This window comes from Enoplosus armatus, chromosome 6 (assembly GCF_043641665.1).
Source record: "Enoplosus armatus isolate fEnoArm2 chromosome 6, fEnoArm2.hap1, whole genome shotgun sequence".
In the NCBI taxonomy this organism is placed as follows: Eukaryota; Metazoa; Chordata; class Actinopteri; order Centrarchiformes; family Enoplosidae; genus Enoplosus; species Enoplosus armatus.
In genome coordinates this window covers 13,046,374-13,070,165 of record NC_092185.1, presented here as the reverse complement: position 1 = coordinate 13,070,165, position 23,792 = coordinate 13,046,374, and the positions used below count along the sequence as shown (strand labels likewise).

Here is a 23,792-nt window from a genome sequence, read left to right as displayed (position 1 = left end):
CAGGCTATACTCTGTCAGGATGACAGTGACAGAATGGGAGTTAAATAGTCCCAAAGCTTGTGGTGTTGGATACCATTATTTTTGTTGCATTTCACTATAATGCAGAATTAAAAGTCTTCCAGATGGCATGTTTTAGAGGTCAGATTGTAACCCACAAACACAAACTGCTTCTTTTCTATAATGGTATTTCTACTTTAATTCAAATAAAAGATGCGTATACTCTCTCCAACACAGCCGAAAATATCATAGTAGCAAAGAGATGCGTTTTTTATTCCAGTGATGTTACATCCATAAATAGACGGCATCATTATGAAAATCAACCCTTAATCAAAACATTCTGGTCCTATGACCCATGATAATGTACATGAAAAAAAAGGAGAACAGAATGAAGACCTTGATGTTCATATTTACAATGACCGTGATCAACTTTTTCTACCTTTCCAGTGCTTTGTTGCTTTTTCATCAGAATAAGCTCTGATATTACTAATAATTAACTAACAATGTGATCATTTATATTGCTGCTAATAATCATTTAAACACATATTAGTTTTCATAACAAAGGTACTAAGTGTTGCAAAAGACAGATTTGAATTTCAACATGCACATGTATTGCTACACATCATTCAGAGTAGATTATGAATTTTAGAAAATGAAATGAGAGGCAGAGGCATTTTTTAGCTTTTGTGGCGGAATAACTTCCATAAACAATATAATTACAATATAAAAGTTGAAATTCAGAGGTATTTCATATTTTAGGCAAAGTTGATGCTGCTAAAAAGACATGATAAAATAACATATGTTCATTCTCTGATATTTCTCATGATGCAGTCAGACGTTCATGGAGAACATGAACTCCAGTCGTCCAGGCAGACTCTCTTGGCTGTGTACTGTGAGGAGGGACTGTGAGCTGGCCTGAGCAGAGCTCTACCTCTCTCTGCATCCTCTGTGGAAACACCCGGGGTTTGGGGGGGTTGGTATCCAGGCTCCTGGGGATCCAGAGGGTCTTTAGAGAGCAGGATACAGATAGCAGGGACTGTCCTCTGCATGGTTATACCTGGTGCTCCCGCTTGTGGATTCTCCCAGACCTCATTCACCGTCTTGTAGTAGAGCTTGGACACCTGGTGGAGCTCTCCCACCTTACGTTTCAGAATCTCCACACAGGTGATGGTCTTGGTGACTCCTCTACCTGAGCCAGTGAAGACCACCTGTCTCAGTGATGCCCCATCGCTGCCTTTTCCCTCCCCTTGCATGCGAGCTGTTGCAAACCGCAGCAAATTGCGGATCTTGCTTCCTTCTTTCACTCGCATGTGCAGGATGTCTGCTGCTAGGCCCGGGATCGGGTAGGGGCTGCTGTCCTCTGTGCGGCTGACTCTCCTGAAGTTGCTCTGGCCAAGTTTTGGAGACAAAGATGAAGATGGAACATCAGGGTTGAACGAAGCAGACTGCAGTTCCATTACAGTGCTGCTTGCACCATTTGAACTCTTCATCTGACCCCTGGGTTCATACATTGTTTACAAAGCAGTGAAATAACAGCGCAGGATGCTGTTTCGGAGCCCGCAGCCTCGGATTATTTGCATGTCTCCCTCGAAATCGGAAACACGTTTCTTGTTAATTTAGTATAAGGAACTAAAAACTGACCAGCCATGTAATCCAAACTTGTGACTTATCTTGCTCTTCTTTCTGTCCTCTGTGCATACTGCATTTCCATTTTGTCTTCTGAGCACTGAGATGACAGCCAGCAGTGTGAAGAGGGTATTTCTTCCTCTAATCCCATTGACGTGAAGGAAAAGATGTCCTTGCTCTATTCAGCGCTGAGGACAGCTGATGCCAACAAACACATATGAGGCTCAGAGAGAGACATGTAGCGTGGGACATAGTGCTCTTAAAGGCACATACAACATTTAACAATGTCTGTCACATTCTAGTTTGTTGGTTTTGGAGGGAAGCTTTTGTTAAACCCTCGAGGGCTCAGAGATTTTATTTGTCCATGTGGTTGCTTGAATTATATGGATGAATAAACATGGGTTAATGAGATTTAACAAGGCGTGTAGTTGAAACAATCCTTTGTTTTAACCGAGTTGGTTTTGATTGTTGACATTCTTAATGTGCCTTTTTGCAGATATTGCACCAAACTACAACCTCAGTGGGGTAGAAATAATTGAAAATAATATAATAGTTGTGGCAACATACAGTATATCATGGTTTTTAAGACATGCACTATCATCAGAGAGCCATATGGTCCTTGAGAAATGTCTTCCTTTGGGCTGTTACAGCAACTTCACAGTTCTCCTCCTTTTAGTCCATCGCCCGCTGGGCTGACCCAGAAAATGCTTGCTACATACTTTCTGCCTATTTTGAATCAATGACATTTATAAGGACAAACATACCTTGGAGCTGCTGCTTTTATTTTACCAAACTTGCATAAAACCATAAGAACATGTAAGAAAAGATCTGTATCCAGATGCAAACAGAGGTGTTTTCTTAGATGCTGTCTTTAGAGGAGCTGAGCCAAGGGAGGAGGTCAGGAGGCAGCTGTGGGGCTCATATGGAACCAGTACACTGTTATAATGGTGCATTTCTGCCTCACAGGATGGTATGCACCCCATGATATTCACCGACTCAAACAATGAGCACAAAGATGTGGTGCAGAGAAAATTACAATTGGTTCCCAGGAGAATAATCCACTGGCCATGAATGTCAATTAAATGCACATTAACTGTTCATCAGTGGATATATTCCCATCAAGAGAATATTGGTAAAGCATTTGGATAACGGCTGGAGTCCCTTATGAGCCACAAAAAAACTCAATTTCAATGATTATTTTTGTGTGTGACTCCTGTGACACATCTGGTGTGTTATGCAGTTGCCTAGTGCTGTTTTTCCCTCAAGTAGAATATAACACAGGCTCACGTCAACACCCAAGTTTTGAATGTGCTCACTATGCTGTCTAACTTAAACATCTGTAGCAGTCTCTGCTTACAGACATTTATTATAAATTATAACTGCCGAAACATAACAATCATGCAGTGTTTATGGCTCTGAAAGTAGTTGTTATGGGTTACACTTCCATCTTGTGGTACAACACACGTATTACACAAACAACAAAGTGGGCCTTCGGGCTGTGGGCAACCTGCATTAACAAGTAAAAGGAAAAAGTTTTGTTCTGTTGAACAAAATAAGCAAATATTTTAAAACTTTATTTTAGAAATGTTTGGTTATAAAAATGTATAAAATATATGCTTACAGTACAGAGTTATGACACTGGTGGTAGACACATATTTAAATTACACCAGACTGTAAATTAAGATATAAGGCAAAACCAGCTTTGACAGGTACGTGACACAACAAACTAATTTCATCCATCTAATATCATTGCAATTGACAACAGAAAGAAGAGATGCCTTCTTCAGTTTTGTGGTGGTGTTTTCCTTCTTTTGAGTAAGCGTTCAAGCAGCTCATTGTTTTATGTTCACTTGTCAAATAAATAAAAGCAAAACGTAATACATTTTGCCACAAACAAAGTAAGACTCATCCTCGGTTAGTGTTTTTTCTTGCTTCTAAGCCTCACCACGGCTTTGAAGCAATTGGGCCACTTGTAAAATTTCCCTGTGGATCCTGCCTTCCTGAGTGTTGATGTCGACATCTCCCACCTGGCCGTTCTCATACCTGAGGAAGACAAAAGCAGAACATTGTAGAGATCTGAAATAAAATCTGGACATTTCTTATTATACTGGGAGGCAGAAAGGTTTTCCAGGAAGCTACGTCTCTGCTGCTTCGTGTTACACTCACACGAAGAGGAAACGTGTGCACACATGGTCGGATATCGGACACACCCAAATGTTCCCATGTTTTTGAAGGTCCTTTGAAGTTATGACTGTCAAGACATACAGATGACTTTTGTCAACAATGCCACAAAATCAGTCCTTGTCTTATCAACATGCACGTATTATCTGAAATTTACCTTCACAGAGAGCAATGCAGTTTAGGTTGCTGTTTTGCAGAAACCTGGCCTGCCCCGGCTGTTCCTAAGACAAGAAGAAAACACAGAATGAGATACAATAAAACAGTGCAAGGATTGCATCCAGGCAGATTTTGGACAAATGTGAATGAATCTACCTGTTTGATTTTGTTTATGTGGTTGTATTTCTTTATGAGTTCTTCTTTGGTGGGTATTTGGTGTTGCCCTTTACCCATCTCTGAAAAAAGAGGGAAGACATGTTTCAAAAACATGCTAGCATCAGTAAGTAATAGTAATCTTTGTATAAATAGGTAATTTTGCATGCAGAGTATTATGAAAAAAAGATTAAGTGTGCATTCATACCAGAATATCCAAATGATATGCTTGAGATAGGACTCAGATAGATGCCTTTCCCATATGCAGCTCCATGAAGCTTAAACAGGAAGCAGGCCAAAAATGTAAGTTTGTAGCAAATGAAAACTTGAGTTAATTTAAAATCTAATTTAAAACGTTTCATAGGTATAACTACACTTCATATAAGTCTGACAAAATATAGAGATAAAGTCTGTTGAAATATCCACTGTGAAATTACATTAGATTTAAAGGCTTAAATTAACTAAGAATAAGAATACAAAACATTTTACATACAAAATTATTTTCATTCTCTACCTGTAATTTTGTATAAGAGGCATTAACTAGCCCATTTCTCAAAATGGAGTGCCAGTTTTCGATGTGGGAACCACTGAAAGAAGAGAAAATAGGGTCTAAGCATATGAAGCAGGGATCATATACAGTGTTTGATATGAAGGTTTTATGTTAGTGTCTCAGCTTTGATTTTACTCACTGGAAGGCAAAGGTGCTGCCATAAAGTTTCTTGGCAGTTTGAAAACGAGCCTCTTTGGATGGAGGGCTGCTGATCAACAGGAACTGATGGGGCGTGTGCATGAACTTAAGTTGCTATTGTGCACCACGTGATGAAAAATAAAATAAACAAGAGAGCAACAATACAATTCATATAAAGTATAAAACACAGTATATCATCTAATATTTGGCTGCCAATAATGAACTACTACCGTAAGACTACTGTGTTAAGACATCAGATTTTAACTGTCAACTACTCTATCGTACCCTGTTCAGCGGAAGCTTGACAATGTGTGATCTGTTGCTCGCTAAAATCCTGTTGTCAAACATACAAACACACACCTGGATATGAATCTAAGAAACATTCGGATGATTGATGACACATCAGGTTTATGGAATAGAATAAAAATATGAGTGAAATGCTGGTTTAGATTGTTTCACTCACCATTGCAGTAAAGGATGAGCGAGAGGGTCTGTCTTGTCCATCTGCTTCTTTATTTCAGAATATGGACCCTGGATATGATAAAATACATTTTCATCCATCTAATATGAATAACAAAATGTCCAGGAAACATTCGTCAGAGAACCAGACGTGCATCTTGAAAATGGTGTCACGAGTGTAGGGTTTATTTTAAGATCAGTCACCTGTGCCATCCTCCTGATCAGCAAGATGCTGTCCAGAGCTTTTTGCAGCCTGTCGTAACTCTTTCTCTGCCATGACAAAACAAAACAATACACGATTTCTTCAGAATAAAGAAATGACAAATTGAATAATCCATTACAAATCAAGTCAGTTAGATTAGTTCAGCTGATACCTTAGGACTAAAGGCCAAGGTTTTGGGGTTGTACGGATCAACAACAGAAGGGTACGGTTTAAATATGATGCTCTTGCGTGAAGACTGAAGGGCGGCTCTGCACATGGCCACCAGCAGGTCAGCTACCTGCAGAACAGACATGTTACTGCAGTAATCGTATACTATGATCATCCAGACTACCTATAAAAGTGTGTATGAGTGTTACTAACCTCTGCACCGGTGGCAACCTCCTCTGTAGCTCCAGACATGACCCCAAACGTATGAAAGGAAAACACACATAGCTCTCTGGTGCAAACTGCTGGCTAGAAACACACACAAAGCAGAATAGCAACAGTATATTAACAGGCAATTGTATTTTTTAGTTTTGCTTCAGTAGATTAGCCACTAAACCACCAGCTAATTTCTTTGCAGGAGTGTACCTTTAACATAGGGCCATTCTGAAACACATGTTGCTCATCACACACCACACAGTATTCATTCAGCGTGGGGATTCTCTGCTTCGCATACCTCATTATCTGTGTACACAATGAAAAACATACAAAAATAAAAGTACCGGAATATTCATAATGTTTATTTAACATTTGTAAACCTTTTTACAACATTTTGCCCATTGTCAAACACAAATTACATTATGTATATTTTCTGTATTATTATTAATTTCAAAATAAATTACAAGCAAATTATTTTAAAGCTACAGTAGGCAATATTATTGAATTATAATTTCAGTTGAGATAACAAATGTTGACCATTTTGTGTCACTAATGATATCACTTTGTATTTAGTATTTTAAAAAACTGGACCAGGTTTGAATCAAACAACCAATCAGGATTAGCTAGCACATAAGTGGCCAATCACATCGACTCTGTACAAACAAGGGCTTCAACAGAAGGTCCCACCTTCTGGATTGTGAAGTGTGAATCAGATTTGAAGAGACAAATCAAAACACGGAACCCCTGAATACCCTGATTGGTGTTATTTTGTGTAACCTATTGTGATATTGATAAAGATTATACAGTATTTCAAAAAAAATAAAAAATGTGTTGCTTTATTTACCCGACCCACAACCTTTTGGCATTTGTGTCAGGTGAGTGAGTGTTGTGGTGGGACTTATTCTCAAAGGCTTTTCCTTGATCTACTGTGGCTTGGATTGTACCTCATTTGTACGTTGCTTTTGATAAAAGCGTTAATGTCATACAATAAAACAAATCAAAGGTAAACCTTTAAGCCAACATGATGCTTAAAAGTTCCATGACAACTGGGTAACTCCACCTGCTGAGGAAGACTTTGTGATATGACTGAAAGCTCCAGAACAGCTCCTGAGTGGGCCTTGTGGTGAGATTGTTTTGTCAACTGTTTTTATACTTAATATTTCTTTTGGTATTTTTCATTGTTACAAATGGTGCAAAATGCAGAAATGTTAATGAATTCTTTCCATTTGCTGCAAACTTGAGATTGCGTGCGTTTCAGTTTCAACTTCTCCTTTTACAACACAACTAGCATTGTACTATAGTGGCATGCTAAATCACTGCTGCACAGGATGTGGAAAGAGCATGTGGTCATCACTAGTTGTCAGTGCAAGCTGGACTATGAGACTGGGTGCAGTTACTCTTTAAATTTTCCGCTCTGACGTGATATAATAGTTCTTGATTTCTTCTGGTTTACCTGCACTAAGAAGCCGTGCTGCAGAGTCGGGGTGGTCTTACAGTGTCTGATGGCCTGGGAGGAGAAAAGCAGCTCTATCAGCTGTTTGGTACTGAGCTGTGCTGATGACTTGACTGCTGACACCACCACCCTCTGTGGAAGAAGTGACACAAACACTATTATTAATAAACACTTACAGAACTTATTAAGTAACCTGGAAACACAGCAGCATCAAGTGAATGTCACAGAGGGGTGTTTTGAATTATCTTTAATTTAGCTGAAGAGGGAGTCCTCACCTTTCCACTGGGTGTGTAGGTGAAGAGCTCTCCTGCGGGATTCTTGATGTTGTAGGAAGTTGTATGATTCGTGAAACGGTTCAATTTCATCGCTGGCAAAATGATCTTTGGTTCCTGGAGCTCACCGGACCTGGCCACGGTGAGTGAGCAAGCAGTGAATAGAGACTCAAGAACAGACCGAATCAGCAATGAAACTGCTGAATTCATTAAACTGTCACATACTTTGACAGCGGGAGCCAGACGTTGAGTCTTGCACGAAATTTCTTGATGGTTCCACTTGGCCTGAACCAGCTGTGTCTCCTCTTCTGTCGGACTACGATGTTCTCGTTGGTCAGATGTTTCCACTCCCGAGACAAGAAGACTGTGAGAATACTGGGGGACAGAAATGAAGAGTTAATCTGAGCGATCAGTAGAACTTTGACGTGACATCTATAATAATGTGGTGGAAATCTAATTATCATTGCCATAAAAATGATAGTATGAACACTCACTTCTGTAGTTGCTTCCCAAGGCTGAAATGATCCGTATTGGATGGTTGAAAGACTTCGACTGAAGGTGCTGTGGTGACAAACTTCACTTAGTCAGGTGCCACATTGACTTACAATTATATTATTAGATATTAAATGTATGGTGAGTTTGGTTTGCAGCAGCGGTGTTGATGCTCACCAGGTCCGTCCAGATACTGAGATAGCGAGAAGTGCAGGCGGATAACGATGGGCTCTGATGGATTAACCCTCCAGGCTTTGGCCACTTCGTCCTGTGGACACCAAACAGTGTAATCATATTAAATAGAACAAGATGCCACGGCGGCAAACATGTCAATATATTGTACTTGAATTGAGTGTATTGTTAATTTAACTTACATCCAGAAAGTTGGCATTTATATTTAAGTCAACATCCACATCATCAATGGACCGATACTCCCTGACAGACGAAAAGGAGGGGGACATTTGACAATGTACAAAAGCAGCAGAGATGATTTCCTTTAAAGGCCATGAAGGAGAAAAGTTCTTCTGACCTGATGCAGACAGCAGAGTCTGAATACAAAGTCCTGACTGCCTCTATGTCAGTATCCAGCTGGGGGTGGTGATGCAGGTCAGTGGCACAGCTCTCCTGCCGACACAAACACTAACACTTACCTTATGGTCCAAACAGCTCAGCGCCACAGGGGGCCGAGGGATTAAACCACTCAGATTTTTAACAAAGGCATTATTCCCATCATGAAGACACGAGACGTTTCTTAAGATATAAAATGTATGAATAAAAAATAATATTTTATCTACCTCTATTTTCTATTTAGCATCTGTTATCAGTACGTACTTAATAAATTGTTTATAACTTACTATAACACATTATACTGTGGTTGCATATATAAGGACATTTTTTGGTGTTTGTTAATGTATCTGTCAACTGTATTTGCATAACTCCTCCTGTGAAGGAGGTATAATATATAATATTAATATAGCATGATAAACAATCAAATCACGTTTAATATGATTAAGACTTTTTATAATTGAATCAATTAGAATAATTAATGACATGTGTTTATTCTTTTATAAATACTTCTTTACCCTCATAAACTCATTAACTTTTTCTGATGGAGGACCCTGAAGAAATCTGGTAAGTGTACCTTGAGTTAAGAATTTTTTGTCAAACTACTATTTCTGAGTTTAGAAACCTTGAAGCTATAAACAGTTTTGAACCTGCTTGTGAATGATCTGTACATGTGTGGAAAGAGCTATTAATTGTTTATATACATATTACGGATGCTTCAAAGGAGAAATTGTTGAGAAATACATTAATAATATCAATTATATTAAACTGTCCTTATATCTGCTTACAGCTGCATTATAGTGTTATAAAGCTTCAAACTTTACTCCAACATATAAAAGCCAAAGGGAGCCATTCCAACATCCAGTGACTGTATAATAACTTGTGCTTTTTAATCAAAACTTCATATGCAGCCGTTTCTGTAGGTAGTTGTCTTTACTCTAAAATAATATACAAAGTGATGCTTACATGGATTCCACACAGGACCTCTTCTGTGTCACTGTCCTCATCAGTTTGGCTCTCTGTCCACTGCTCCCACTCCGTCTCCTGTCGGGTTAACGGGAAGAGCTGTCAATCAAAAGGTCCTCTTATTTACATCTAATTTGCTCCTTCTGTCCACCCAAACAAAGTTTAATTTGATTTAAAGTTAATTTCAACACATTTTTAGGTCATTCAGAGGATATAACACTGCATCTACTGTATGAACATTTCAATACAGGATATATGGTACATATGATATGATATACGTATGATATGATCTCTTTGCCATGTCACACCTGGTGGTTGCAAAACAAGATAGGCTTTCATCAAATAATTACATTAATTAATTGATTGCCCAGTTACTCAGAGCCCAAGGTGGCATATTCAGATGCAAACAGTCCAAAACCCAAAGATATTGAATTTAATGTTGTAGAAGAAAACCAGCAAATGTTCATATTTAGAACCAGAAAGGAAGCTATGACCAGTGAATCTGGCATCAGAATTGTTGCTGATAAATTCCAACCAACTAATCAATCAATCGGCTGATAAGTTCAGATGTAATGCAGAAATCTTACTGCCTAAAAACATATCCAGACTGTGTGATTCCAAGAATTTAATGTGAATAGTAGAGGGACATTTGGGGCTCATAGACTCACCATGTGTTCAGTTCTTTGGCACTTCTTCAGCAGCAATCAACAGTCTGTTCCCTCCACTGACACAATTAAACACTCCGCTGGAAAAACGTGTCACTTAATTAGTTCAGCTACCTGTACAATATACATATATAAACACGTAGCTGTCAGTATTTTCTTCACCATTTAAACTATGTTTGTATTTGCTTCCCTTTATCTCAGCTTCTTTCAGGGACATTATTGAAAATGCACATACAATTACCAAAAAGACAGGAAAATGTTTGGTAATAAAGTGTTAGTGTCAGTGGCACAAAACCAAAAAAGTCCTTACCTTTCCTTCCCGAGTGACACTTGTAGTTTCCACATATTCCAAGTGAACAAACAATGAACTGATATAAAAAATCACCAACAAAAGAGAAAGTCTTATTTCCATATTTGATCCTGAAACAGCAAAAACTAATGAATATTCCTGTTTGATGGCTCGGCTGGCTGTTTGCGTTTGGCTGAGCTCTCCCCCTCTGGTATTGGAACAGCAGGAAGTCCCACATGTTCAGCTCTCGGACTTCAGCGTCACATGATTGGCTGCAGATACTGGCAGCCGGATCAGCTGAACCTGGTCCAGACAGAGGAGAGGCTGAGGACGAGAGCTGCAGCACCAATGCTTTAAGTCCATGCTTTTATGCACACTTACAGTCTCTCTGTCCTGCTCGTATGATATGAGTGCCATCCTCTCCACAGCGTACATGATATATTCCTAAAAGAGGAGAGAAACAAAACAAATCTATGTATCATACTTTCCTCTAGAAGTTCATGAATCTGTTCTAAGACTATGATGAGAGCAAAGATCCTTGGTGGAGTTGCAGGATGGTGATAGGGGCGATGTTTGGTATTTATTAGTCTCCCTGTCTGCCTGCTGTGCTGCAGTCTGACCTTAATCGGCAGTTACCCTTGTTAGCTGTCGCCTGCTGCTCTGCAGTCTGGCCAGATTAGACACTTCTAGGACTGCATACATCTGTGCAAGTTGTCTCTCAACAAGTGCTTTTCTCAGAGTAATCCACTTAGACATGAGTGGGGGTTTGTTGTGGCGGTGTTTATTTATAGTGGGTGGGCACCATATCATGGACCCCTGTTCTGTATACTGTATACCGCCATTTTCAAGGCTGTGCATGAACAATAAGAATATAAAACAATCAAATACAAAGCAACAAAACGCATACAGGTTTCCAAACATTACGTGCAGCAGGTTTAAGTTTTCATTCATCCCATGAGCAGCAAGTGCTATTAACTCTACTCTACTGCTCTAACTCTAATACATTAGAAACTGCTGCACTAGAATCATTTTATTTGTATTTATCTTTATTCTTCGTGTTGCACTTTCGTTGCTGTTATCATACGCCCTTTGTTTTATTCTGCTTACATAATGCAGCACTTTTAAAGTCTTTAATTGTCTTAGTATGTTTTTGCTGTGTTTATGTTTCATGTTTTGTATTGTATTGTGTTTTTATGCTGCCTTACTGCAAAAAGAATTTCCTGTTGTTGGACAATAAAGATCTGAACTGAACTGAACTGACACAGTGTCAGAACACTATGAGCTCCACAAAGCCAGCATTTGTTGCAGGGATATTGATTAATATTGTATTATATCATGCAGTCTTTGTATCCACCTACTTCTCATTTGATACACCAACTGTTATATCATCACTTTCAGGCCTTATCTGTCAGACCCACAAGAGAAATGAACAACGGGTTCTTAGTGATTAGATTTCCACAGAAACCAGCTCTAGACAATATCTACTGCACACCACAGACAGTCAACATCGAGAGTGATCAGGGAGTGAACTGAAATATAAACAACTTGGTTATTTAAACAGGCCGTCTAGTTGAGATCAACATCTCTTTCTCTCTCCTTTTAAATACATGTTGTTTTCAATAACAGTAGAGATGCAGAAAGGATTAGCAGACAGAAAGAGGGATGGTAATAAAGATCTCAAGGACATTGCAGTTTTGGGTCTTAACCACTAGGACTCGAGCACTTTACATACACAGCACAAAATCATATAGACGAACAAACACAATTCAAAAACACATACACAACTTCCACATTAGTTTCACATTACAGTAAAGAAAACGTGCTGCAGCTAAAGTTAAAAAGGTCTTGTGACCTGAAGTTGTAAATACTGTGTTTTGATATGAGCCGAGGTAGCGAGGCAGCGTGCTACTGATGTACTTCAGCTGACACTCTCAACCTGCAGACCTTCTGCGAAAAGACACTTCATCCAGTTGTCCACAAGAGAGAGCTGTTGTTGAGAGAGAGAGAGAGAGAGAGAGAGAGAGAGAGAGAGAGAGAGAGAGAGAGAGAGAGACAGAGATATTATACATGACACAATGTATTACTGTTACTGTGTACTGTCTAAATATTTGGACAAATTATATTTTGATGCTTTGGCCACATTGTTCTGTCATGCCAATAAAGCCCACTGAATTGAATTGAATTGAATTGAGAGACTCACAGACAGACAGTGCGTCCCGTATACTTTATACTAATTATCTTTTAAAAAATTCAAACTGTAGCTTTTAAATGTCACTGACGATTAAAGTTCACATATAGATATCAAAAGGTTTTCCCACAGATTTTATACTTATTTTTAGTTATCTGGGAAGTTCACAAAGCTGTTCAGCCTCACAGCTACAATTTGTTTCAGTGTAACTGTGAGTAACCTATTCCTTTGTGCAATGCATTGTGGGAGAATAGTAAAGATTAGTATAGTAGTAGAAGTATAGAAAAAATTGCATTACTGGGCAGGGCTGAGACAGCGCATTTCGATGGTATTAAATAACATTTAGGAGAGTGAACATGTTGAACATGGCACTGGGTGGATCTAGTTGTATGGTGTGGTACAGTATGTTCCTAACATGTTCCTCATGCTACATGGAGCCCAGCATGGCTCAACTATATATCCGTATACCATAATAGACCTTGGCACATACAACCAGATATATGGTGGGGTTGCACATCTACAGTGTATCTACTGTACTGTACTTTATTTTGGTAAAAGTGTGTCATGTCTACACCTGACTGAGTGTAATGCAGTTGAGCATCTGTATAATATGTTAGCAGGTTGGCATCTCTGCAAACATCTACTGTTGCTTCATATCCTCCACTTCATGTAATTTTCAGCTTGGCTGCACCTTTCTTCTCATTTTGAAACTCCATTACTATCAAGCTCTACATGAATGCATTTGAACTGTCATATCATGCTGCAAGAATCTGGACACAATTCCACCCCTGCAGAGCTTATGAAACAACCTAAAATTATACAGCCAGTGTCCAGTGATTTGAGATTATAGTGCAACCATAAAAGGAGAGGAAAACAGTCAAAATAGATAGATATATAACATAAACAGTAAATAAAGAAAATAAATTGCATGTGAATGAAATAAAGAAAAAAACAATATATAATAAAACAAAAAAAAAGTCCTGACATAGTTGTGACCAAGTGTGCATCTGAAGCAATGTGGCATTTCTTATCAGATGTTGCATGACGTTGATGATAATGTATCCTGGATAAGAAGCTAAAGGGACCAAATCAAAAATGTGTGTTTTTGTTTTTCTGTATTCACCAAAATGTCCTCACAAGAACAGAAAAGTGAGATCTCTCAAACCCAATACAATTTCCAATACACTTATTTACACACAAAAAAAAGAGCTTTAATAGATGTGTGGTTTGTGTTCAGAGTTCAAGTAAAAACAAGGGCAATGTGTCAGTGCATGTCAGATCTGTGTTGTAGCAGGGGTTGAGTAAAGGTCAGACGTCTGGACAGGAAATAAAGGCTGGTCCTCACAAGTAGCCCATATAATACAAATATTGTGACAAGTATAAAACATTCAATATTACAATATACCAATGAAGCCGCTCCTTGGTCCTCGAGATAAACAAAGTAAAGCAGCACAGACGAAATTACAGTTAAAAGGTCATGTTGCTTATAATTTGAGGTGCCTCAGATCCAAACTTGGTAAACCAGGCTCATGTTTAAGTCTCAGCGGAGAGTTTTGTGATTGGCCAGGCGAACAACACACGCATTTGCGCTACATCCTCCCTCAATATTTGTCCAACGTTTGTGCTTTTATCGGTAAATTTGACATTGGATTTGATATTTAGGTATAGAAAACAACTTCTATGCGTTCAACTCGCTGTCCAAACGGTAAATCGGGCCTTAACTGTCGCGCCCTATATCCTGTGTTACTGGGTGTCGTTCACACAGGAAAGTAGTCCCGGTTAGAGAGGGGAATAAAAACTGTCGCTCCAGCAGAACCAGTGGCGCCTTGGTCCCTGCAAAGTTCACACAGTAGGTGAGTAACAGCAAGTCGAGACTGGAGAGGAGAGTTTGTATTAGTTCTGATTGAATGTTTAAATCAAATTATTATTTCCTGTCAAAAAGTTAAAAAGTCATGTCAATCACTGAACAAATGTTTCCTTCGAAGTTCTTTACATTAGACTACTTAATAATAAATGCTTATATATAATATAATATTACACTGTATCCAAAATGTCACTTTGATCTGGTGCACTATTAGTTTTGCTCATACAGTTCCTTTATGCACACTGTACTACAGTAAAGTCCCATATAGCTCTCTAACTTGATTTGTTAATTGTATATATTTGATCTATTTATCTGCCTCCTGTTCTGATACTACATCTCTGCTTCTTGTGCTGCGGTAATGCTAAATTTCCCTCCTTGGGAATGTTATTTTAGGTGAATGCTGTGGGCATTGTGTCCCAGCATACACACACACACACACACACACACACACACACACACCATGTTTCCATGCACTGACTGACAACACACACTTGTCATGCATGTTGCATACCTCTACTGTAGCCGACTGTAAGCTGAAACTCTGATTTGTCCTGTTAATGTTCATTATTTGGATTCTTAACCGGCATTGCAACTCGGTCGACATAAATAATGTTTTTCAGCTTCCTCCCGGAGTCCCGGAGTTATTCTTTGTGTGTGTGTGAATTACCTTTAGCCTCTGTTAAAAGTGACCAGCTCCTCTTCTTCAGCTGCACATAAACTCCCACTGGAATGTGGGAGAGTGCAGTCAGGCAGGCACATATTGCCGTTGTTGCTTTATGCACAGGCTGTTCAGTCAGCTTGCACAGTCACTCTCCACTGGTGGAGACTTAGAATTAATCCACGGAGAGGTCACACCTTACTATCAGTGTGTACTTTTCCATTGAGGTAATTGACAGAATCTCACCATCGCGTCTGATCTACTTTCCATACTCTTTGAACATGCATGTGCTCACATTTATTTCATAATTTATTACTTTAAGGTAGATTTTATTACAAGCTTTGTGTCACCACTTAGACCACATCTCAGAGTACTTACCTGGACTGTGTTCCGTCTGTGGCCCATGAAAGAACACTCTTACCTTACATATAACCTATAATACACATCAGAGGTAAAGTAGTCAGGTGTTGTTTCCCTCTCTGTCTCCACAGGAAGTTTCCTGCAGACACAGATCCAGTCATGTCGAAGTCAAAAGATATGGGCTCTTCCATCATCCACACCCAGCAGCTGCATGCTGCCATGGCAGACACCTTCATTGAGCACATGTGCCTGCTGGACATTGACTCTGAACCTGCTGTGTCTCGCAACACCGGCATCATCTGCACAATCGGTCAGACTCATTAACAAACCTTGTCGATACATCTACATTCAAAAATGATCTCATTGTATCTGGGTTTAAAACAGACCTTACAAACTTCATATATAGCTCTGTGTTTCTCTTTAAAACCCCATCATTCACCTGTCTCCATGCAGGACCTGCCTCCCGATCTGTGGAAATGGCCAAGGAAATGATCAAGGCTGGGATGAACATTGCAAGAATGAACTTCTCTCATGGCACACATGAAGTGAGTCAGAAATATTCACCAAATTATTTTTTGTACCAGCCTTTTCTTTTTTAGCTTGCATCTCCAAAGCCTCACTTGAACTTTCCAGCCTCTTGCACTACACAATTGCAAAGGGTGACATCACAGCGGCTGTCAGAGTCGAAACACCTGCTGTGACCTCCCTGATTCAAGTGCAGCATGTTTGAGAGTTTGAGCCCAGACAGAGCAGTGCAGCGGTAGCTTCTTTACCCTCTGTAAGTGATTCAGTGTGGATTTACCCTTTACAGCTACAGCCAGTCAGTGTGGCATTACTCTTGTGGCCTGGTAACTGTCTGTGGCTGTAATGTGATCCATGAGCTTGTACTTGCCCCCTCAGAGCCGGGTCTGTGTCGTAGCTTGTGATTTGGCGAGCCAACTGCATCGTGGCCAACTCTTTGGCCGACCTTATACTACTGACCCCTCGCCTTTAAAAGTCATGCCTCTTTACCTTTTTCTCTGTCACCTGAGCGGATGAGCCATCACATCTATCATCAGCTGTAGTATGAACACCCACAGTTGATATGTGGATCTTCAAAGGTTAACAGCAGTGCTTTTTTCCCCCTCCAATGCCGCTCAACTCTCAGGATGGCTTTTGAGTTGTTGCTGCAGTGACGTGGTTGTTCAGCACTGCTAAATAAAACATGTCTTGTGTTTAAACCAAGTTGTCAGCAACAAAATATAATAGAATGTATAATCATAACAAAGTGGATATATGGTTTGTTATGAGAAGGGAAGAATAGTTTTGACCTCTGTCTCACTGGTGTGGCTGTACAGCTATAAATAGGTCTTCTCTGAGAGTCAGCCTCGCTGCAACAGTACGAGTAGAAGGCATATAGTGACACCACAGTGAGGCGTTCATTATTCAGTGTACAGATTAGACTTTTAATTTGTATGTAGAGGGAAATGTAGGAAATGAAAAGTATTTGGTTGTCAAACACCCTTCTTTAAAGGATCAAATACATTGGACACTATTCATGTAAGACCTGCAGCTGTTTATGTACAGTGAAACTGGACAATGTCATGTGCTAAAAATGTGTTGCAGCTGTCATTGAAGATTTACTACATGTAGTTATGTAACCAGTGCCGTGATGTTCGTGTGACTGCGTGACCAAGTTTGTCCACCTGTTGTCGTATTAACTTAATGACACATTTAGATATAATCTTTTCTCCGCCTAAATAAAACAAGGCATTATGACTTAGTAATAATGAATTAGTGTAATTCACTGATGTAGATTATTTAACTTTTTATGCTATGCTAGCTGTGTCGAGGTTTTCAATATGATAACATTTGTTAACACCCCACCCCATACAGTACCATGCTGAGACCATTAAGAATGTCCGCGATGCAGCTGAGAGCTTCGTGCCAGGATCTGCTGACTACAGACCAGTGGCCATCGCTCTGGACACCAAGGGACCAGAAATCAGGACCGGACTTATCAAGGGCGTGAGTTCTGGCCAAATGACAGAGACTCCAAGGAGGCCATTTTTAAATAGTTTGCACAAATAATTGTATGAAGGTTTCATTCAGCCATTTCCATCCTGTGAATGAACAAGCCCTCTCTCCCTGCTCTTGTTTAGAGTGGCACTGCTGAGGTTGAGCTCAAGAAGGGCGAAACCATCAAGCTCACACTCGATAACCAGTTCATGGAGAAATGCGATGAGAAAGTTCTGTGGCTCGACTACAAGAACATCACCAAGGTTGTGCAGAACGGAAGCCACATCTACATTGATGATGGTCTTGTTTCCCTCAAGGTCAAAGAAATTGGTAAGCGCACAAACAATCATATGTTTGGCTCATCTTTGGCTCTTTCATGCAGATTTTGCTTTCACCTTTCTGCTTACTGGTGGAAATGAAGTTTCTCTTCTCCGCGTGTCCTAAGGCAGCGACTTCCTGATGTGTGAGATTGAGAATGGCGGTATGCTGGGCAGCAAGAAGGGCGTCAACCTGCCCGGAGCTGCTGTTGACCTTCCTGCTGTGTCTGAGAAGGACATTCAGGACCTGCAGTTTGGCGTGGAGCAGGGCGTTGACATGGTCTTCGCCTCCTTCATCCGTAAGGCTGCTGACGTTCAAGCTGTCAGGAAAGTGCTGGGCGAGAAGGGCAAGGATATCAAGATCATCAGCAAGCTGGAGAACCACGAGGGCGTGCGCAGGTGGGCGGTTTCCTAGCGGTCGCACTTGAATCTGGACAGATTTGAATTTTTGGAGAATTGTTAAACTCATTCTATTTGTCTGATAGATTTGATGAGATCCTGGAGGCTAGTGACGGCATCATGGTTGCCCGTGGGGACCTGGGCATTGAAATCCCAACAGAGAAGGTCTTCATCGCCCAGAAGATGATGACTGGCAGGTGCAACAGGATCGGCAAGCCCATCACCTGTGCCACACAGGTCTGTGATATCAGAAGGACAACCGTTTTGTGGAAAACATTGAGAGTGTATCAGAGGGTCGTGTTGTACACTTGTTGTTGCTCCTCAGATGCTGGAGAGCATGACCAAGAAACCTCGCCCTACTCGCGCTGAGGCCAGTGATGTCGCCAACGCCGTGCTGGACGGCAACGACTGCATCATGCTGAGTGGTGAGACCGCCAAGGGAGACTACCCCCTGGAGGCCGTGCGCACGCAGCACAGGGTAAGAGCAACCCATTCCTTAAGTGTTGCATCGTGTTCACTGCACGTGTGCACAACATTGGCATCTTTCATAGCAATGTTAAAACACTATTCCAGTGTTTTTGCATGCATTTTCAGTTTTTTGATCTGACATGAAAATTGTACTAATGGTTTTTAATGACAAAAGCTACCAAAGACACATGATCAAGCAGCACATTGGTCCTGGTAACTTAATGGCTTTGCATTCTTATTCCTTGTCGGGGATTTATATACACAGGCCCACTGTGGAGACCTGAAGCTGCTTCTTGCACCTAAAAGAGAAAACAATACTTCTGAAGAGGAATTCTGCTCTTGTGATTGTCATATCAGTCTAATTTGATCATGTAGAGACCATGAAAAATACACAATAATCCACGTTTCAGCTTCTTTTACAAGAGCTGTGCATTTTGGTCTGATCATTATTTGTTACTCGCAGCAGTAAATATAAACAGTGCATGAAAGACAGAAGGCTTCTATTGAAGATGTTTGCTTTGTGGTGTAAGTTGTATTTCATGTAGAATGAAGAGAAAAGTAGCTTTGACATTGTGAGCACATCGTCGGTATCAGCTTGGGTTTTACTAACAGCTTGTTTAGTATTTGTTCAACTTGCTTTGTGTATCATTGTTGCACCGCCCCTCCCTCCGTCCATCTGCTACCAAACATCTCTCCTTGTCTTCTTGCATTGTGCTTTAACTGTGTGATCATATTACTCAATTAGCATGTGTCTGATGATCTGCAGTGCACAGCCACAGTCCCTGGACATCATGGCCGCCGCTGTTGTTTAGCTTCATGTCTCAGTGTGCTTTCAGGTATGAAGACCTCTGCACTGAGGTTAACTGCCCCTTTCTTTCGTCCTTTGAAATACAAACTAACTCCAGCAGTTAAAACTGGCTGTGTGACTGCAGCCTGACACGACTGCAATCATCTCCACTGCGTTTTTACATGTTCAGATTGCCCGTGAAGCCGAGGCAGCCATGTTCCACAGGCAGATGTTCGAGGAGCTGCGTCGCACCTCTCATCTGACCCGTGACCCCACAGAGACCACCGCCATCGGTGCCGTCGAGGCTTCCTTCAAGTGCTGCGCCAGCGGCATCATCGTGCTCACCAAGTCTGGCAGGTGAGACTCCGAGAAGAAGTCCAGATCTCCTCTGTAAAGCTCTGACTCATAATATCCTCCACGACGCCCACTGTGAGCAAAGAAACTGGTGCATTATAATATCCCTCTATCCCTCCGCCTCCGCTCCCTCCCGAACACAAGCCCTCGGCTTATATGAAGTGTGCCAACTTTACCGGCGCTCACAATCTGTGCTCCACTTGTGACCTTTAGATATCTGAACCCTGACATTTCACAAGTTAATTTTAACTCCCTGTTCATTCCTCTCCATTTGGGAGTTCATCCTCACAACACATGATACAGAGACGTACTACTGTCAGCTGGATGGATTTTATAATGATAATGGCATGTAAAGCAGCTATGTAATATTTCTGTATTAACAATGGATCACATTAATATTTGTATGTGAAAATAGTCGCACTGATAATTATCTCCTTCAACTCTATGGAGCTTTATAGCGTCTTTTCAGCTGTGAAAAAGCTCTAAAAATCCTACATGCACTACCTGCCCAGGACCAAACTTACAACAGACAGTGTTTGCAACTAGCTGGTGAATATAGTGGAGCACTTAGCAACTTAAGAGCCACATATTTACCTCAGGAGATGGTAGAGACTAAAACAGGTCTAAAAGAGAGCGAATATTGGACTTACAATCGCCAGGTGAACACAAACACAACTTCAAATGAATGCCAACGCTGCTATATAACGCTGGATGTGTAAAAAGCAGCTGTTTGCTAACAAGTTCTCCATATCAACTTAAAAGGTGATAATGTGTCAATGAAGTAGCCAAAGAAGGTAAAAGTTTTGGCACACATTTTTTGAATTGGGTTTGAAATCGAAAGATAATTTCTCTTCTACATCTTTGTAATAATTTGTACGTGTTACCTGCAGGTCTGCTCACATGCTGGCGAGGTACAGGCCCCGTGCCCCCATCATTGCTGTGACCCGCTGTGGCCAGACCGCCCGCCAGGCCCACCTGTACCGCGGCATCTACCCTGTGCTCTACACCAAGCCCGCCAACGACGTCTGGGCCGAGGACGTTGACCTGCGTGTAAACTTTGCTCTGGAAGTTGGTGAGTGTTAATGTGTTTTGAAATTATCCTCAAATACGAGGGCTTTTAACAGTAAAGAAAAATTATTAGGCGGGCGTGAAAAGCCAAGACACCTCTCTTTTCTCTATCCGTAGGCAAGCACCAGAAATTCTTCAAGTCTGGTGACGTGGTCATTGTTGTGACCGGCTGGCGCCCCGGTTCCGGTTACACCAACACTATGAGAATTGTGCTGGTGCCTTGAACTTCATCAAAGGACATTAGTTACCGCTCCCCCTCCCCTCTCCTGTAACCTGCCTCCCCCCCTGTGTCGGACTTTTTTGTCCTGTTGGTCTTCATGACCAACAGAAAGTCAAAACCAGGCCGCACCTTCAAAGGACTTTTGATGGTGTCGTTCATCGTGTTATTTATTGTCTACATCCTGCTGCCAGAGACTGAAATCACAACTTTTTAGTGGAAACTCTTCTGTCATGTGTGTTCCTATCCATTAAAAGGAATTATTGGGTCAACTGTGTTTGTCTTCCTCTTGTAATCACTATCACACTGAGACACAAGAGTCATTTTTTCATTCAGGATTCCCATGAGAAGCATTCCAGTGTTTCTTCTTTTATGCCATCAGAAAGCGTCAGTGGAGAGATAGAAGCAATGAAGCTGGATTCAAACTGGGGACGTTGCCATTCATGGTCGGTGGCGTCTTAACCCCTACGTCCCGAAGAGCGCCTCAAAACATACATACTGACTAATTGTATGTGCAGTGGTTGTACAAAATAAAGGACTTTAACCCTAAACTAAAAAACATCTGAGGTACATACTACTAAAGTAAAAAAGCTAAATTATATAATTATTCTAATGTGGCAAAGGAGACAATTAAAACAAGATCACAGCTGAACACCACAACACTCAACAAATTCATTTTCACACAGTAAGTTTATGTAGCAGGACAAGCGTGGTCCAATCCAAGGACGATGGGTGCGAGACAAAGTCTTGAGTAAGAAGCTAAAGGCCCCTACAGACGCCTACAGTGTTAAATAAGACATTATGAAATGAATAATCCTATGAATAATTACAGAAAGAAATTAACCATAATAGAAATAAGAAATGTTCCAATTATAAAACATAGCTCATTGCTATTATTTTTCATTCTGCTTCTTTTCACAATATCAGTTTATTGCAGGTCATTTTCTATTTAACTCCAACAGTTATTTCAAAATGTCCTGTTCCAAGACTCAATGTAATTTCTCCCTCTTTTATTTAATATTGCTAAAACCTTTCATAAATTCTTCTGTCAGTCAAGACAAACAGAGCAGAGACAGTTTTGCGATTGGCTGTTGCTTTGGCGTGAATGAGCGGACAGCCAACCACATAACTGGCTCTGCTTTGTGCGTTTTGGAAAAAGGAAATTTTGAAATAAAAACTTCTAAAAATAAATAATGAATATACTTTAGTGGTAAAAAAAGCAACAAAAAAATAACATTTCATGATAACGAGCTGAAGTTTTAAAATATATTGGATTATTTTACATTTTCATTACATGGTCATATTTTGTTACTTATTAAATTATTCAATATTGAACACTGTAATATGCTAATACCAAATATAACAAAGTATTTAAAACTGTTGATAAGCAGTGGTTGGAAATTATTATTATTATTATTATTATGTTTGTAATATAAGTTTGTACCTTGGTAAAAGCTGCAATACGTCAACAGAAAAATTACATCAGAATATTAATAATGCAATCTTCACAAAACTGGCCCATCTAGTGGAGTTATTACAGGACAGGGAACATCAAGTTTTGTCTGCTTTTGATCAACTCGGCAGCTTCATCTCAAAGAAAAAACACATCTTATTTTAAATCAAATGCAGCAGCATTGTCTATATTTACTCTCTAATCCAGCAGTTACCATTCCATGAACAGGGCAGATCATTTTCTTTGTACTGACGAGTCGAATACTTGGCAGACTATAATCCTGGCTATTTTGAACGTTGGCACCAAGCAACACTGCGCAATTCTCTATTCATAATCCCGATTAAAGTCTGAAACTTCACCAGCAGTTTTATAAGACTCCCTTTCATGGCATGCTCTGCTCGAAAAGAAATCAACAGCTAGGAGAGCATCATTGACCATATGGTATTTTATTGCATTGAATTCAGTAGCTAAAATAAAATATGCCTAACATACATAGGTGATGGAGTCCTCAGATATGTTGGTTAAAAGGCAGCAAAATGAGATATAAATATATAAATACATGAATGACTGACACCTCCTCTCCTACACACACACCTTTAAGTTGAATGCACTCAAAAGTAACGCGATCCGATGCCTCTGGCAGGTGGTGTGGTGGTGCGGGGTTGGAGGAGAATAGTAATGAGGGATTGATCGAGCCCATAGGCAGTGACTGGCTAGTGACTGATAGTATCTCTCTTCCCTCGGGGGGGTCAGAGTCACAGCAAACCTCAGCTTCAGTAACCAGGCAGCTAAAGCCACTGGACAGGATCCTGACCGGCTGGCTGCCCACAGTTCCTCGCCGGCCACAGGTCCAAGAGAGAGAGAGAGAAGTATCATCTAAACACATGAACTTATTAACAAGTAGAAGGATTTTAAGAGTCTGGTTTTTAAAAAAGCAGTCAGTGATACACGTCTTATTGATTCAGCATAGCATCACAAAGCAGCAATTGTTCAACGACAGATGTCAAATTTTTACAATCAAATAACGTAAAATGAAAGAGGTAAATATGCAGCAATATGACCCATCAGGGTTTCTTGTTAACCGTGTGTCCAAGTAACTGCTTTTAGCCCTTTGACT

General features: G+C 40.4%; 3 protein-coding genes across 3 annotated transcripts; 1 reads left to right on the top strand and 2 right to left on the bottom strand.

The window, feature by feature from the left end:
* Positions 1-836: 836 nt before the first annotated feature.
* Positions 837-1,508, bottom strand: rpp25a (ribonuclease P and MRP subunit p25, a). Its single transcript, XM_070908166.1, has one exon. The coding sequence runs from the start codon at positions 1,506-1,508 to the stop codon at positions 837-839; it is 672 nt and encodes a 223-aa protein (XP_070764267.1).
* A 2,049-nt stretch (positions 1,509-3,557) lies between these two features.
* On the bottom strand, positions 3,558-11,246 carry LOC139286285 (protein mono-ADP-ribosyltransferase PARP6-like). Its single transcript, XM_070907027.1, has 23 exons — positions 11,181-11,246; positions 10,926-10,988; positions 9,591-9,668; positions 8,590-8,684; positions 8,435-8,495; positions 8,238-8,328; positions 8,063-8,129; positions 7,794-7,943; positions 7,572-7,701; positions 7,297-7,428; positions 6,054-6,149; positions 5,844-5,936; positions 5,635-5,760; positions 5,465-5,530; positions 5,265-5,332; positions 5,087-5,135; positions 4,803-4,915; positions 4,628-4,700; positions 4,322-4,391; positions 4,117-4,196; positions 3,962-4,025; positions 3,790-3,874; positions 3,558-3,666 (listed from the first exon to the last, which is right to left on the bottom strand). Exons 1-23 carry the CDS (start codon positions 11,244-11,246, stop codon positions 3,558-3,560), a joined length of 2,025 nt encoding a protein of 674 aa, XP_070763128.1.
* A 3,320-nt stretch (positions 11,247-14,566) lies between these two features.
* Positions 14,567-21,483, top strand: pkmb (pyruvate kinase M1/2b). The gene is made up of 11 exons (XM_070906684.1): positions 14,567-14,585; positions 15,746-15,924; positions 16,068-16,159; positions 17,490-17,621; positions 17,756-17,942; positions 18,058-18,328; positions 18,415-18,565; positions 18,654-18,806; positions 19,774-19,940; positions 20,828-21,009; positions 21,123-21,483. The coding sequence occupies exons 2-11, from the start codon at positions 15,774-15,776 to the stop codon at positions 21,227-21,229; spliced, it is 1,593 nt and encodes a 530-aa protein (XP_070762785.1). The 5' UTR covers positions 14,567-14,585; positions 15,746-15,773; the 3' UTR covers positions 21,230-21,483.
* The last annotated feature ends 2,309 nt before the right edge of the window (positions 21,484-23,792 follow it).

Excerpts from the sequence above, each read along its gene's own strand:
- rpp25a (XM_070908166.1), bottom strand. The coding sequence starts at position 1,508 with ATGTATGAACCCAGGGGTCAGATGAAGAGTTCAAATGGTGCAAGCAGC.
- LOC139286285 (XM_070907027.1), bottom strand. The coding sequence starts at position 11,246 with ATGTATGCAGTCCTAGAAGTGTCTAATCTGGCCAGACTGCAGAGCAGC. Across the intron at positions 7,944-8,062 it reads CTTGGGAAGCAACTACAGAA|TATTCTCACAGTCTTCTTGT; the intron begins GTGAGTGTTCAT and ends TCTGTCCCCCAG. Across the intron at positions 4,026-4,116 it reads ACATAAACAAAATCAAACAG|GAACAGCCGGGGCAGGCCAG; the intron begins GTAGATTCATTC and ends TTCTTGTCTTAG.
- pkmb (XM_070906684.1), top strand. The coding sequence starts at position 15,774 with ATGTCGAAGTCAAAAGATATGGGCTCTTCCATCATCCACACCCAGCAG. Across the intron at positions 18,566-18,653 it reads CCATCACCTGTGCCACACAG|ATGCTGGAGAGCATGACCAA; the intron begins GTCTGTGATATC and ends GTTGCTCCTCAG. Across the intron at positions 21,010-21,122 it reads AAACTTTGCTCTGGAAGTTG|GCAAGCACCAGAAATTCTTC; the intron begins GTGAGTGTTAAT and ends CTCTATCCGTAG.